The 17,770-nt window shown below is 40.0% G+C and overlaps 2 protein-coding genes across 2 annotated transcripts in view; both read left to right on the forward strand.

Annotated features, from left to right (window-relative positions):
- Positions 1–3,725: 3,725 nt before the first annotated feature.
- Positions 3,726–17,770, forward strand: part of LOC125005795 (macrophage mannose receptor 1-like) — a 20,801-nt gene continuing 6,756 nt past the window's right edge. Inside the window, exons 1-2 of the mRNA XM_047581370.1 lie at positions 3,726–3,789; positions 5,853–5,963. The gene's annotated coding sequence lies outside the window, so the exon portion shown is untranslated. The remainder of the gene's footprint in view (positions 3,790–5,852; positions 5,964–17,770) is intronic.
- Positions 10,569–12,908, forward strand: LOC125013505 (macrophage mannose receptor 1-like). The gene is made up of 4 exons (XM_047594286.1): positions 10,569–10,621; positions 10,902–11,282; positions 11,665–11,988; positions 12,318–12,908. Exons 1-4 carry the CDS (start codon positions 10,594–10,596, stop codon positions 12,662–12,664), a joined length of 1,080 nt encoding a protein of 359 aa, XP_047450242.1. The 5' UTR covers positions 10,569–10,593; the 3' UTR covers positions 12,665–12,908.

Genomic DNA, 17,770 nt, shown 5'->3' on the forward strand with positions numbered 1-17,770 from the left:
AGTTACATTTCAAAATAAAACAGGAAGTTAAGAGACAAAAAAACAGGAACAAGATAAAACCTCACGTGTTGTGACAAGTCACTCCTGATTGTCCATGCAGGCTGGGGCGGGACTTGATTTGGATGGGTACCCCATGGGGCCAATCACATGTAAGGAAAGACTAGGATCATACCATTGTGTTACAAAGGAAGGGGGGGTAGACTCTCTAACCACAGCAGTGTAGTGGTACAGGCCAGGTTCACACAGAGCAACAGAGTGAAGACTTCACAGGGAAATTCTGACCAGATCGCCGTAGCCTCTGTGTCAACGTAACACAGAAGTATAAACAGTAAAGTATATGAGGGAGAGACAGATGTAAATGTAAGCACATCAGGAAAGAATGAAGAAAACAGGACATCCAAGCTCCATCTGGTATTTCTGTATGCCAGTCTGCACTAAAGACTTTTATCTAAAGTGTCATAATGTTGAGACACGGGAGAAAATGCATAAAAATAAGTTCATGAAAACAGTGTATTAAAGATTGCTTAGCAACACAAAACATTAATAATCATCAATAAATGAAATTATTATCATATGTGTTATGAATAATGTTGTAATTCTCTCAGAGCCTGAGTCCTGTTTCTAGTCCTGGCCTGACACGGTGAAGCTTCAGCTCTCCCCAACACGAGTCGACTCTTCTCGTTCTTCAAGGAGCCGACTCATTCGAGAACGACACATCACTAGTGACGGTACAAGTGTCTTTGACTGGTGCTGAGTTTTTTTGTCATTCTTTGCCAAACCTAAAGAGGTGTTGATAAAAGACGTGGCTGAAGAGGCCTGAGGAAGAGGTCACTGCTCTTCTGCTGCAGAACCTCTCTTGTCTGTTTGCTTTTAGACATTTATTGAAACAAACTTATTCTCCATCCAAACATACTTTGACTTGCAAATGTTTTTCCTTGAACTTATATCCAGTTGTTTTCCATGGCAGTGAAGAGCCTCTCTCATAAGAGACACGTAATAGACTTCTGTTTATGAACAGAGTTATTTGTGTTACATTTTAATATTGAAATGATCAGAGCAGAACTTCAACTGTACCTGTGTTTGTACAGTATGCAGTATTTCATTAAGCTCAGTCTACACCAGAACATCAAGGAGAGACATCGTATTAAAGCTGAGGACAGAAGTAATCAACAGATTGAAGTTAAAACTCTGTTATTTCATTCCAAACGTCATGTTTGGTGTTCCATTGTTGTCTTAATATTATACTGTACCAGTCAAAGGTTTGGACACACCTTCTTATTCACTGATTGGCTCAGAGTTACTTCCTGTCAAGACAGTTTTGTTTTCTGGGCTCAGTAAGCTTAAGTGAAGTAAAGTGAGGTGAAGAAAAATATGTGCACAACATCATAGCCATGTGACCGAGGCAAGCATCTTGACCTGCGTCAAGAGTGAGTCATAGACAGATGTAGGGGAGACGATCCGGTAATAAAACATCGTTCAGAATCAGATACTAAACACAACGAAAACAATGAAAGTTATGTATCGGGACCCAGTGGTCCTCAACCCCCAGGTCCGCGGCCCGGTGGTTGAGCAATAGAGCAATAGAGCACCTTTGGGATGTGGTGGAACGGGACATTGGCATCATAGATGTGCAGCCGACAAATCTGCAGCAATTGTGTGATGCTGTCATGTCAATATGGACCAAAATCTCTGTGTTGAAAGTTGCTACGAAGAATTAAGGCAGTTCTGAGGGTCCAACCTTTTACTAGCAAGGTGTACCTAAGTAAGTGTCCAGTGAGTATATTTTCTAACATGACTGGTCTTGTGAAGTAAAATATAATTATAATAACATTTTATATAAACATTTTATTTATATAAACAGCAGAGACGGTATAAAAAACACAGAAAAACAATATAAAACACAGAAATTATACCTTGGAAGCTCGTTTAAAAAGGTGTGTTTTGAGCATTGATTTGAACGTTGGGAAGTGTGTGCATGTACGGATGGGTTTGGGGAGTGACTTCCAGAGGGAGGGGGCAGCAATGGAAAAGGCTCTGTCTCCCCAGGTTTGGTGCTTGGTCCTTGTGGTGGCGTGAGGAAGTTTCCTTCGGATGAGCGGAGGTCGCGGGAGGGGGTGTGGTGATGAAGAAGGTCTGTAAGGTAGGGGGGTCCAGGGAGCAGGTGGAGGTTTTTATTCCAGTCATGATAGTTGTGAATTGTCCTGGCGATACTGGAAAGAAATGGGTCAGGCACTGGATAGTGGTGGGCGGGGAGGCAGGGGGGGAGATGGGAGGGAGCCTGGAGTTGTTGAGATTTCTGTAGATGGTGTTGATTTGTGTTTGGAGGAATGTCAGGAAAGATTGGCACTTTTCAGTGGTGAATGATGAGGAGGTGTTGTCTTGAGGTTTGAGAAGGGAGTTGATGGTGGAGAACAGAGCCTTGGGGTTGTTGGAGCCAGAGAGGATGAGGTGGGAGTAGTAGGTGGACCGGGCGGCGTTGAGTGCTTCTTTGTACTGTTGTAGGTCAGTGTATGCCAAAAGGTGAACTGTTAATCCGGTTTTCTTGCTATTAAGACTTTATCTGTTGGAAGAAAGAGGCGGAGACAGACAGCAATTAACACTCAAACACAACAGTCGACCAAGAGTGGAAAAATCCTACAGTTTCATGCAACATGGAAACTAGCAAAGAAAGACCTTGAACCTCCTGAGGTGACAGCAGAACTGAATGTAATTTAAAATACAACTGATTTCAAATGTTAAAACTTCTTGTCAGAGACAGTCCTTAAGTGATAAGTCCATGTCAGCCAGTGTTGCTGTAGCTGGTGATGATGAGATGGATAGATTGTGGTCTCCTCATGGTTTCCATTAGCCTGTGGGATACCAATGTACTTGTAGTTGTCTTGGATATCACCTATGTTGCCCTCTGGTAGGTCGACCCCTTCATTTCTGATCATCTTGTCTCTCCTTGAGAACATCCGGCCACACTTGTATAATCCAAATGACATCCCTGTGTCATTACTGTACGTCCTGCTGCAGCAGTGGTGACAGTGCATCTCAGCTTTGAGTTGTCCTCTAGGGTTGTCGTCCACATTCCCATGGAGGTCTGGATGGAGGTCCTCAGGTTCCTGTTGATCTTATACAGATCCAGACATTCCAGTATCCGTGTGTGTGTGATCTTGTTGTCAATCCAGGTGTTGCTCAGGTTGCTCTGTCTGCTCTATCAACCTGTAGCTGGTGCTTGGTTCCTCTGGTGTTACTACCAGTTCCCTTCTGAGCCACATTCTTACTCATCTTAGCAGCAGTGATGTCTGACAGGGTCTTCAATGTAATGCAGAGACAGGTTATTGGCTGTTGGATGGGATGTGTCCCTTCTGGGGGTCTTTCAGGATCAGGACTGTCCTGCCCTGGTTAACTACTCCCTTACGTTGAAGTCTATGTGATATTTACACCGAACAAACAAATGATGTGACTAAATTAAGACAATTAAGTTTAACCTAAATAATGACATGTTTAAAACAAATCTGTTACAAATATCACATTTAGGATTATTTTTGAAAAAAATTAACTTTTCCACCAGGAAAATATAGTTCAGATATTGAGTTATTTCCTCATTCACCAGCCTGATCTTAGACCGACACTGCTCTAGGTAAATTAGCTCATGTTTTCCTTGTTTGTGTTTATCTTCATATTCAAATACAGACACTGAGAGGGCTACAAGAGACCTCTGTATCAGACAGAAAGACACATTTACTTCAGCCCAGTCTTCAACAGGACATCACACTGAAGCAAGGAGAGAAGAATCAACTGTATGTAAGTTTAACTCTCTCTGTGTGTTTGGAATACTAGAGTATGTATTTATAAAGAGTGTGTATTTAAGGTACATCATTCTTCATGATGGTCAGTATTAATATTTTTTTATTTCAAATCTCATTCATGTTACATAAAATGATCATTATTCATTGTATTCAGTTTATGTCTGACTTTATTTTGGATGAATGTTATGTGCCACACACAACAGTAGCTATAAACAGACATATATAGTAACATGATGGAAGTTTGACAGTGTAACATGAGTTAATGAATGTACAGAGAGTTATCAACAGAGTCTGCAGCTTCCTTCAACTGTACAGATTCAGGATGAGTTTCATCTTCTCTGTCTGTTAGTGATGTGCAGATCGATACTGAGATATCAAGACCTCCAACTAGAGATCCACTGATATACATACATATAAATAAGGGTGATTTTTCTTTGAACTAGACCAGTGTCCTATGTATTTGAGCCACTAACAAGAAGGAGGCTTGAGAGATCCATTTCTGTAAAGGATGAAGGAGATTCAGTGGCTCTGATCAGCTGATCAAAAGTTTAAGATCATAGCTCAAAAAGAAACTGAAAACCGCTCAAAACAGAAATGAAAGTGTCAAAAAAGGACTCAGTAATGAGTAGCTCCTCCATTCTTTCACCCTAACCCATCCTTAAACTTTTGATCAGCTGATGAATGAACAGCCTATTTCAGTTCAGTTGTTGTTTTCAATCAGTTTCCTGCTCAGAATCGTTGGTCTCTTGCTCCCATTAGTGAAGTTTCAGGTCGTCTCTAAGAGTCGACCAGAGCTGGTTCACATTGTTGGGAATCGAACTTTTTTTTGTTTTGTTTTTTTAAATCTTTTTTTCTGGTAAAGCTGAACGTGGTTGGTGACGGTGTACGGTGGCATCTGTGTGTCCACACTGAGCAGGGAGAAGGGAGGAGTTACACACTAACAACACACAACACACAGAGCACAGTAACACAGGAACAGGAGGTGGAGGAAAAGTATTTGTATTTGAATAAAAGTCAAAATAGGTGTAAAAATCCATTTTTTTTACAGTTACACCTCTTATTCAGGACACGTTAGTGTAAAAACAAGTATTTAATTTGTCATTATTAATTATGGATGTATGTGCAGTACTGGTTGATGTTTTGCATTAAATGCAGCTAATAGAGGTGATTGAGGATGACTTGAAGGGACAGAACATAACTGTGATGATGATTTGGTGCTGGTGGGAGATAACAGTGGTGACTGTGGCTCAGTAGGTAGAGGTTCGATCCCCAGAATGTGCCACAAGCTGAAGTTCTCAAGCAACACACTGAGCCTCCAGTTGCTCTCATTGCGTTGTTCTGGTGTGTGAATGTGTGTGAGCAAATGGGTAGATGTAGAGTTATTATTAAGTTTTTTACTTATTATTATTATCGTTATTAATAACATCATGTGTCCCTGACTGCTTTGAGTACCAGTAGGTAGAAAAGAAAGACCATTTACCATTTACTATTTACTATTTACTATTTACCAGTGGAAAATATTCTGAATTACGGAGCTAACAGATGAATGGTAACATGAGAGAACCTGACTGCAGAGTCTCAATACTAATGTAACGCAACAGAATAATCTCCCAGTCAAACTCCGCTTCCCAAAAGTGACATGCTACGTCTGCAATCTGGTTAAAGACAAAAAAATCTATCGGACAAAAATAGTGATGCAGTTAAATCATGTTTGGTCCAGTCAGAGCCTCCTCTGTTACAGAGTCGAGACTTTTCACCCTGACTCCTGAATGTCACTCAATCCAGACGCACAAATTAGATAGATAGATAGATAGATAGATAGATAGATAGATAGATAGATAGATAGATAGATAGATAGATAGATAGATAGATAGATAGATAGATAGATAGATAGATAGATAGATAGATAGATAGATAGATAGATTATTATCGACCAGGAAATATAGTTCAGATATTGAGTTATTTCCTCATTCACCACCCTGACTTTAGACTGACACTGCTCTAGGTAAATTAGCTCATGTTTTCCCTGTTTGTGTTTATCTTCATATTCAAATACAGACACTGAGAGGGCTACAAGAGACCTCTGTATCAGACAGAAAGACACATTTACTTCAGCCCAGTCTTCAACAGGACATCACACTGAAGCAAGGAGAGAAGAATCAACTGTATGTAAGTTTAACTCTCTGTGTGTTTGGAATACTAGAGTATGTATTTATAAAGGAGTATGTATTTTAAGGTACATCATTCTTCATGATGGTCAGTATTAATAGTTTTTATTTCAAATCTCATTCATGTTACATAAAATGATCATTATTCATTGTATTCAGTTTCTTTCTGACTTTATTTTGGATGAATGTTATGTGCCACACACAACAGTAGCTATAAACAGACATATATAGTAACATGATGGAAGTTTGACAGTGTAACATGAGTTAATGAATGTACAGAGAGTTATCAACAGAGTCTGCAGCTTCCTTCAACTGTACAGATTCAGGATGAGTTTCAGTCAGTTTCTAGTCCACAGCAGGAGGTAATGAGAGGTGGTGGGACAACCACTTTCAACCAACACCGCTCCCTTCTGCTAGGATCAGAAATAAAACCCTACCAGACCCTAACTAATTAGCCTAGCCATTGAAGTAAAATACTAGAAAACACCAGCTAATTAGCTTAGCCCCCAGTAGTACATAAGAAATGATGGGACATGTGACTATCCTTCAATCAGCATCCCTCCCCTCTGCCAAGATCAGAAGTAACACACATGAAACACCAGCTAACAAGCCTAGCCAACAACAGTAGGCAGTGTGCGGCACATCACTGGGGTTTTCAAGTGGGCCTTATCTCCCTCCCAAACAAACATAACATGCTTATTCTCCTTTCTAGCAGATGAGGAATTTGCTTCAATGCGTTTTTCCTTAATTGCTGCTGCTAAGCATTTCAGAACCTGGTTGTGACGCCAGGTATATCTCCCTTGGGAGAAGCTAACCCTACAACCTGTCAGAATGTGGCTGAGCGTACATACACAAGAACAAAGTGGGCAGGCAGCATCCTCCTCTAACCACTGGTTTGGGTTCTGGGGGGATGGCAGCACATCATAAATAGCCTCTATCATAAATCTAGTCCTACTAGCCTCCATGCTCCACAGCTCTCTCCACAACACCTTCCTTTTCTCTACACTCTCCCAGTTCACCCACTGTCCTTGTTTAGCCTGCAACACTGCCTTAGTGCATCTCATTGCTTCCTCTTGCCTATGAATTTCCTCCACTACCATCTTCCTCTTTTCTACTGCGGATGCCTTGCTCCACAGAGGTTTCCCTGCACACAGTCCCAGGCCTCAATGTCCTTGCTATACATGACCTATGATATCTCTAAGCCTGAGGGCAGCCTGTGCTTCCTGAACCACATCTCAGATTCCACTTCCTCTCTGTTTTAATCGTGGGGGCTGTCCGCCTGACTACTGGATCTTTTGACTGAGTAAGAGTCATCTACAGTCTAGCCTTAGCATAGTCTAGCCTTAGTCTGGCCTTTGCCATACAAGGCTGCACCGCTTAAGCAGCGTGGGACACCAAGCCATCTCCTAATTGATGAATGAATCATCCTTTCAAGCTTCTCAACCTTTGTCAGAGGGACCTCATATACTGTCAGTGGCCACATTAGTCGGGGCAATAACCCAAATTGCATGCACCATAATCTCAGCTTTACTGGGAGCCCTGACCGGTCTATGCTTGAAATGCCTTGAATCATTTCTTGTCTCAATCTCTCAAACTGTGCTGCATCGCTGAGACTTGCGTCATACCACCTGCCCAGACTCTTCACTGGCTTCTCTAGCACTGTGGGAATCACCTCCTCATTAATGACAAACTTCTTATCTACTACCTTTCCTTTAACAGCTGAGATACTCCTAGACTTACTCTGCTTCACCTTCATCCTAACCCACTGCAAGTTGCTGTTTAACATATCCAGCAGTCTGCTAGTACATGGAGCAGTAGACGTCACAGTCGTCATGTCATCCATGTAGGCCCTAATTGGGGGGAGACGAAGCCCTCCATGCAGCTTTTCTCCACCTACCACCCATTTCAGATAAACACCTGAATGTCTGACTTAATGATTTCATCCGTCTAGACGGGTGAATGGGTCAGAGACGTCTCCACTGTGCTCCCTAACATCTGTCCACACTTTGATTTACAGAACATGGTGATTCTGAGGTGACAAGAGACAGAAAAAGACACGAATCAAACAAAAGCCTCCATCACAGAGATGCTGATTGGCACTGGATTAGTTTATCACATTTTTTATCATGTTCATGTTTAATGATGCTCAAATGATCAGAACACACATACAGTATGAAAAATAATAACACTGACTCCCGCCTGACAGTTTCTCTGATTTCAGTCAGTTGAGCATATTTTCAAACATCAATGACATAAGAGGCAACAAGGTGCACATATACAGAAGAAGATAACTGCCTATTTACACGGGACTAGTTTTATCTGGGACCTCTAGTAATTGTAAGAATGTTGGAGGTCGTCTGTGAGTCCCGTGTGAATCGTCCATGTCTGTAATTTTCTGGTAACACACAGGTCCTGTGATAAAACTAATCCAGTGTGAATGTCTCTGACCCATTTAGATGAATGACTGTAGATTAACACTTAATACTCTACACAGATTCTTCACATGCCTCATGCAGTGTTGCAAATTTAACCCTTATGTCTTCTTTGGGCATTTTTGTGCATTTATAAAAAAAAAATAATATAAAAAAAAATCCATTTGGTGATCATTTTGGCTGTGTTTCAATCATTTCTGCAGGAACTCTTCTCTTTAGCCAAATATTTGGAATCCAGTGTCTTTTACTCTCACATGTCATTTATACTCTTGTGATGAATTTTGACCCCTCTGGACACCTTTGTGACAAAAATGTACACACATAAAGAAACCATCATAAAATCCTCATACTTAATTTAATTTATTTATTTTTTTTCATGAATCACTTAAACAATTCCAGACCTGCTCAAAATGACCAAAATTCCAATAATTTTCAGGATTTTAACTCTTTAAAATCAAATTCAAAAACTGAATTATTTCCCATAAAATAAACAGTAGGTGGATGGGACTTTGGTGGTAATTAGAGTCTTGGATATTTCAAAGATTAGTAATAAACTTGATTTGATTCCATTAGTATTTTTATGTAGTGTCAGATTCTCCCTCTTGACACCTTCCTGGTCAAAAATGCTCCATAGACTTCCATTATAACTACATCTTTTAATCTGGCTGCCACTGCAGTAGAAAACTATGCATTCTGTAATGTTAGCATTTCATTAAGAAGAAAACTAGTGATATTTGACATTTTTACTGTATTTGATCAGATTCAACCATTTTCTCATTGTAGGTCAATACAAGAAAATTTCCCAAATAATTGTAATTAATACAAATAAATTTCCCATTGATATAATGGAACCATGTGATTACCAGGGACCCCAAGTGTGCCTGTGTGTGTGTATGTGCTGTTTTTTTACCAGAGGGGTCAAACATTTTAATCTGAAAAAATAATGATGCAATCAAATTAATTTTTTTGCTAATCCTTGACATATCCAAGACTCCAATTACCACCAAAAATGACCCATCATCCTACTCTTTATTTTATGAAAAACAATGAATTTTGTCTTTTTGTATAAAAAGATAAAAATAAAATAAAACCGTATGTATTCACAGTGGCATTAATGGGTTAAAATCCTGAAAACTTTTGGTTTTAGTAGTTTTAAGCAGGTCTGAAGTTGTTGAAGGGAGTTTGTTATGAGAAGTGCTTTGGAGATCTGGTTCATAGGACCACAGTACGTCTGTGCCTGGATTCAGACTGTACGGGTGGACACGCTCCATTTGAATTTACATCCCTCCCTCACAAGTACAAGTACAAGGAGACACCGTTCAACACGACCCATGCTGCTGTTGCTATGCAACTGGTCAAACTGTCACGACCAGGCAAGGACTCAGGACGCAGATGCAGGGATGAGGATTCTTGATAACAGTCTTTATTAAGAAAGCACAGGTTCAACATGCAAAGCAAAGAAAACAAAACAGGCTCTGAAACACGGCCTAAGAAAAACTTCTACCAAGAAAAAAACCTAAACTAAAAATCGCATAGTTTACTTTTATTATTGCTGATGTTGCTGTTTGCTTTTATCGTACGTAGGTTGTGAGACTTTGTAGCCTTAGTTTTAGAAGTGCTTCATCAATAAAGTTCTTTTACACCTTATTATATGTAACAGAGAGGTGGCTTGGTGCACTTCATCATTATTTTACTTTAGCTTAACACATATTAATTGGCTTTAAATTCACTCTGAGGTAAGTCACATGTGAATACATTTAGATGATTTGAATAGATTGGCCCTAGCCCTACAGTGAGGATGTATTTGTTCCAACTGAGACAAGTCTATTCTACAACAGCCATTTTTAAAATGAAGTAAACTTGCTGTACTTTGTATTCAATGAATTGACCAGTGTCCTCCTGCCCATATTTCTCATATGTTCACACTCAAGTGTCAAACACAACCATCTAACTACTGCAGTTGTGTCTGGTTGTTGAGCTATGACATGTAAAGTGATGCTTGCAGAGTTTAAAGTAGACTTCCTGATCCGATGCTTTAACAGTGACACCATCAGACTCTTTGTTATTGTGTCAACAGGATTGAAGCTGATTAGGATTAATCCACAGTCTATGTGCAAGACTCCAGATTAAAGCTGAAACACTTTTCTCCTTCTGAAAAGCTGCTGAAAGCAAATATCAGTTTCATCCAACAGAGCAAAGATGCATTGGAGTCTGCTCATTGTGATGGGTAAGTGGATCAGATCAACATCAACCATACTGCTCTATGTCTTTATATATCTTCACAATCACAAATCATTACAGCTTGATGAGGATTTGTAGAACAGCTGACACCACTGTGTTTGACATGTGAACAGATACATCAAACATCTACTTTGTTGCTTTGTTTGGTCCCTGCCAGGTCTTTGAGTTTCACTTAAGGAGGAAATAAACTGGGCTGAAACACAGTCAATAAAATGATTGAATTTGTCTTACAATCAGCTCTACGTCTGTGTTTTCTCTGATCTCAGGTCAGTGTTACTTCATCACATGTCAACTCTACCAGTACCACTATATTGAAGATACAAAGACCTGGACAGAAGCTCAGGAGTACTGCAGAGAACATTACACTGATCTGGCCACAGTGTCTAACATGACAGACATGAAGAAACTCCTTGAAGAATCTACAAGGAGAAAAACTGAAGCCTGGATTGGACTGAACAACAGAGCAGATGTCACCAGGACATGGCACTGGTCTCTACCTGGAGTGGAGTTTAAAGATGATGAAACAACATGGAAAGATGGTGAACCAAATGATGTAGCTGGTCTGGAGAACTGTGGATTTATAAAGGATGTTACACTGTTGAGAGATCTGTCTTGTAAAGAACCACTTCGTTTCATCTGCTATGATGGTGAGTGGATATAAATTCAGCATTTAATCTTTTAAAACCCCATAGATAACATTTATCCACAAATCTCTTAATTAGACATTTATTAACCAGACTAACAGAGTCTAAGAAATAAAACATCAACTTTGTGCTGCTACCAACAGAAAAATAAATCAGGTGATCTTTAATATTTGTTTGTGTAATCCATGTCATAGATGTTGCTGATGACAATAATAATCTTGCTACATTTGTGTAAATCATTCTCAAAAGATATACTGTACATGTCAGGTATACTGTATGTTTGTTTACTCCACAGAAAAAAAATATCCCCACAAAACTTCACACTGAATAAAGAAGAATTTGGTTGATGACGACTATGATTGATGTTTGTGTGTTTACTCCACAGAAAGTGGATCCACAAAGATCCATTTGAGAAATGAATATAAGAACTGGATTGATGCTCAGAAATACTGCAGAGATCATCACACAGACCTGGTCAGTGGATTCAACCAGTTACATGAACTAGATAAAGAACTCAGTGATAACACCCCCTATTGGGTCGGCCTGTTCAGAGACACCTGGAGGTGGTCGGATGGGAGCAGTTCCTCTTTCAGACACTGGGATCAGACTCTGTCACCAGGAGACAAATGTGCAGTGACCATGTTGAGTGAAGGAGGAAGATGGAAGAACGCCAAGTGTACTGACCAAAAACCTTTCTTCTGTTATGATGGTGAGTTTTTAAAGATCCATGAAGATAAAGTAACATCTCCACATTTAGCTCCAGAACTGGAAACTGTCTGAAGATCTACCAGAATCCATTATTCCACAATACTCATCTATTTATGTTTGAGTTAATGTACAATTATTTCAGACATAATTAAATCTACTCTACAACAACGTCCCAAAAACATATTTGGATTCAGTCTGTAATTTTATTTCCCAGTTGCATGGACACGCATCAAAATATCAGAATTTGAAGATAAGTCACCAAATAAAAAGAGGCTTTGTTTTATGCTTTTAAAAGTCTTTAATCAATCTGACCATGTCTTTCAATGACAGATAAAGTGATCCTGATCAAAGAAAGTAAGACCTGGGAGGAAGCCTTGTATTACTGCAGAGACAACTACAATGACCTGGTCTCCATCACTAACCTTGATGAACAGAGATGGATTCAAGAGAGAGCCAAGAACGCCTCAACTCCTTTTGTCTGGCTGGGACTGCGCTACACCTGCACTCTGGATTTTTGGTTCTGGGTCAGTGATGAGGTAGTCAGCTATAAGAACTGGGCCTCAGATGGAAAGAATGATGACTGTGACATGTCTGGAGCCATGGAAACAGGAGGAGAACATCAGTGGGTCACAAAACAAGATAACGAGACGTTTAATTTCATCTGTTCTAAGTCTTAGACTCACTGATAACTGTCTTTTTATTCATATACTCTGAATGTTGGTTGTGTATTAAACATATTCTTTCCATCTGTCTTGAATGGTGAAGTGGGAAATGTAGGAATCCCAACCTGACTGTGTAAAAGCTGTCTTCAGATTGTGAGAGGAAGAAGCTCCACTATAGTCAGTTGTAAAGTAGTGCAGCTTTACTGTGGATGTTTAAAGTGGAATAAGTGGATAATGTGATGTGATGATGTTAACACAATTATCATGGAAACTGGTGCAGAAACACCTGAAAGACTCCAGGTGTCAAATAACCAGCACCATTTGTATCTCAAGTGTGAAGTTTCTCCTTCTTTCTCACTTTCTCTCCTTTCTAACGTGTAGACTTCTCTCACAACACTGAGCTCATTTGCTTTCAAGAGAAAACAGGGAGACTATGTTATGTTGAATCTTTTGCTGATATTATATTCTATAAAATGACATGTATGTTATGGTCAGTTCCTGGGCTTGCTTTAAATGGATAGTTGATTTGTCTGTTGTTGAACCTGTTAAACCATGGAGTGGCCTCTAATGTTCATTTACTTCAGTTTGTTCATCTACATCTTATCTACCATTGAATACATAGACACAAGTTTAGAAGATGAACCATTTACCCAATGTATGTAATGACAAACCAAAAAATATAGAAAAGAAATGAAAAGCTGTACGTTGTCTTTGGTTTTATTTCTTTGAATTCATCTTTTTCTGTGTGAAATGTCAGCGTCATGAAGATGCTGTTTAATTCTACTAATATCTGAGCAGTGAGGCTGGAACTGTGTTCTAACAGATGACTGGTCTTTAAGTGAAATCTAAACACTTTACCTTCTGGAAGACAGAGACGGAGACAGACAGCCATTAACACTCAAACACACGGAGTCAACACTCAACACTGCAACATGGAAACTAGCAAAGAAAGACCTTGAATCTCCTGAGGTGACAGATTAATAGTTTTTATTTAAAATCTGATTCATGTTACATAAAATGATCATTTAATAATGAGACAATCTGAAATCCAGTTTATTTCTCACTTTATTTTGGTCATCAGAGGAAGAAGAGGAAGCATAAAGTCCACATCAGACTCTCCTTCTGAGGATGTTTCACTTTCCTGCTTCTCTCTGGGAGTTACAGGCCACATGTTTTCATTCTGACTCTTCTCACAGAGCTTCATCTGGCTCCTTGGTTGTCAAAGGAACCAAGCTCCAAACGGTTTATGACATGACTCCAGGCAGGTGCATGAACTCACTAACTGCTGGGTAAGAGAAGGGGCATGTTTTTCTTTTCTTTCAAAATCAGTGCATATATGGCTTTTCATGCACAGACACACACACACACACCTCATGAAAGCCTGCTAAGCTCAATAACATAGGCACATTTTCAAACACAACAGTGACTTCAAGTCATCAGACCAGCATTTAAAGGGTTAAAATTGCTCAAAATGACAGAACTTTTGGTAGTTTTGTAAAGTGCTGAAGTGGTTTAAGAGATTGATGCAGAAAAAAAAGATTAGTCAAGTTTTGAAAGATTTGGACATGGACGTTTTTGTATACTGAGGTTATAAGGTTATTTTTATTTTTTTGAATTTCAAATTTTGTGTAGAGATAGACTTTGTTACCAAAAAACTGTGCCATAAGCACCAACAAAGCCAAAATGTGCTTCATAGTACAAAGGCAGAGAGTAGACTGTGTCAAGTTAAACTTTCATTTCAGACTCCACAAATAACTTTACACAGACACATGAACTGTCCTTCTCTGTTTGTGTATTTGATAATATATTATCATGTTGTAATAGATCTTTTTGAGGCGACATGGTGGTGTGGGTTTTTGTAGCAGTTCAGTGAGGATTTAAATAAAGACATTTAAATAATAAACAAGTGATATAATGTAACTCCATTAGTAATTCATTCAACACTATACACATAAGGGTTAGCACTGATATCTCCCAGTGAGAAGGGGGGAATAAATAAATAAATATGATAATAATAAAAGTACATTGTGCCCATGAGAGACTATCCTGCCTCTAGGGGGCGCACAAGATGCAAAATGTATTTGCACGGGCCTAGTTTTACCTGGGACGTCCTGTGATTCCCCTACGTCTGTGTTTCATGTGGAGATGATCTCTGCTGCTTTCTGCCAAACTCCACTTCATGTCACAGAGCAGTTTACACATTTTGACAGTTTTAGGTACTTTGTAAATTATAATGGATGATAAAAAATATACTTTGATACTATTGATCCTGGGGAAGAAATTACAGTCGACCTGTCAATATTTAAATCAGCTCCACCTGCAGATAAACACCTGAATGTCTGACTTAATGATTTCATCCGTCTAGACGGGTGAACGGGTCAGAGACGTCTCCACTGTGCTCCCTAACATCTGTCCACACTTTGGACAGATGTGGAGCTTATTTAAATCCTGACAGGTCGTTGGGATCAATCAAACATATATTTTGTATTATCCATTTCTTACACCCACTACAGGTTAGGAGAGCATAAAGAATGACAAACCAAAAAAAACTTTATTACCAAATACAATTCAACAAATCACAGACCCACTATTAACTTCCCATGTGTCACTAACAAAGCAGGGGTTCAGTACACAATGTCACAGTGGTGCACACTACATTCACGGAGTCTTCCACACTCCATGAATCAACACCCAGTCTGCACACATGCACACATTTCACTGCAAACGACAAACCAAGTCACTCCTTAAGCTGCACTGAAAGACTGACTGGGACCTGACCTGAGGGAAGTGAGCCAATAAAAAAAGAAAGCTAGTCCACCCAAAGGGCAGTACCCCACATCTTTTTGCCCACTGCCAGCTCACTTACCAGGGCGGACTAGACAAAGGAAAACATAACACAATAAAGCAAAGGAAAATCAACCTCAGTGGCCCCGATGCTCTGATGGAAACAAATATTAATCTTAAAATAAATTCATCACAGCAGTTAAAACACACACCATCCGTAAACATTTAAAATACCTGCTATGTTGATTATGTCCTGACGACTAGCAGCGCTTTCAGACTAACAGGGACACAGGTCTAAAACACACCAAACAGGAATTCTCACCCACATTTAACAGTTCAAAACACAACATGAAACGACTTCAGCCGACCCATATTCCTGGATTCATGTCCCCTGTGCGCCAACATGAAATGAGCTGTGCACCTGCCTCACTCCACCAGCCTGACCCAACAGTCACCACAAAGACTTTTCCTCCTATGGCAGCAGCCATATTGACTAACTGTGGCCCCTCCCTTCCCCCACTTGGTACCACCAAGCACACACTATAATTCACAAAGTAAGAAAAGCTGTCAAAAGTGTAAATCGCCCTGTGACATCAGAGACATCAGAGAACAAGTGGTGGTGTCAGTGGCAGATGATGGAAATGAACAGGTTTCTCCCAGTCTTTAACTTTAGAAAACTCATGTGAACATCCAGGAGCAATGCAGAACATGCCTCCTTCCATTGGTTTTGTAATCTGCTCCTCTTGTCCTGTCATGTTCAATGTTTATGTAGTTGCTCAGTACGACCAAGAGCTGGACAAGTTGAGCCAACCACTCCAGTGGTGGTGCCCTGTGTTTAAACAGTCAAACTTAGAGGATTGTGTGCTCTGATTGGTTCTTCTGTTGTTGTATAAGCTCGACTATATAGTAAATGAGGCCACTACCTCAATACACTTCAGAGTTAAAATAAATACATAAATTACTCTGATGTCTCGTGTTGTTTATGAAGCTATGATTTGAAATACACCACTTTTTTAGATACACCAGACACATGAGGGGTTTTTCTTTAGGTATTTGCACAAAGTATTGGTATTGGACGGGTATCGCCGTAACCAGCCTGGATTTTACTCAGTCGGAGTAATGGGATCAGAAAGGACATCGTAAAAGGAGAGAAGGCGTCTCCAGGAATTGAACTGATTCATAGTGGCAAGGTTGAGATAGTATTAGCTAATGCACAACTAAACAATGTACGTTAACACAAAGGTAACATCCAACTTGACAGCTTAACATCATTAGACTCACATTGTGGCATTTACACACAGCAGTAAACCAGGTAGGTACAGGCAAATGGTGAAGAAAAGGCAATGAAACCGTTCTATCATTGGGAGAAAGCGACTGCAGTCACACCATCTGCACTTCAGAGAGGCACGGTCGTGCTATCTACACTTGAAAATCTAGTGCCCGTCTACATGGCGTGGTACGGTAAAGCGTGTGAGCGAATAAAAAACTGATCAAAAAACAACATATCAAACTGTTTTCTGCAGACTCCACCTGATCCTTGTTCTACATGTCCCCAGATACCTCACACAAAGGACTTCTCTGGTGTCCCAACCACACCTCCCTGGTGAAGAGCCTGATAGCAAAGGCAGGACTGAAACCCATCTACATCAGGGAACTTCTGTGCAAGATGAAAACAGGCTGAATCCACTTGGTCACATGTTTTGTGGTCCATGATGCTGATCATTTGGTCTTGGTGAATGAAAACTTGTTTGTCTAATTTGATGGCTTGGATGACTTCCTCTGGTGAAGCTTTGTCCAACGTGGTCCATGGCTCCTTTGCTTTTGTCCTGTGGGTCTATGCATTTTCTTCCTTGTCTATGAGACAAACAGCCTACAAACACACACTGAGTTCACTACAAAGATTTTGGCCTACAATTGACTCTCCAGCTCTCCTCCCTCTTAGACATTTCTTTCATCGGTCTTGTCTCACAAAAGTGTTTGGTCAGTTTGTGTTACCTGTTCTTGCCATGTGGATTACATGAATCCAGTTACTATTTGGATAAAAATGTGGTTATGCACACGGAGCTGAGACAGAGCATCCAAGCACCCAGGCTGAAGGGACCCAAAGGACGGCACCCCCACGGACAGACAGGAACAGCCCCACGCATGGCAGCCCCCCACGAGGAAACACTGGAGAACTAACAGACTGAGACAGTACGATGTGGTAAGAAATAGGAAAAATAAACGAATAAATAACAGACGGACTCTGGCTATATACTTAAGATGGTAAAAACCTTTGTTAACCTAAAATTGTTGTTATGTTTTTCATATGTATGGAATGAAACTAATCTCAGAGTC

Source organism: Mugil cephalus, chromosome 1 (genome assembly GCF_022458985.1).
Source record: "Mugil cephalus isolate CIBA_MC_2020 chromosome 1, CIBA_Mcephalus_1.1, whole genome shotgun sequence".
Classification (NCBI taxonomy): Eukaryota; Metazoa; Chordata; class Actinopteri; order Mugiliformes; family Mugilidae; genus Mugil; species Mugil cephalus.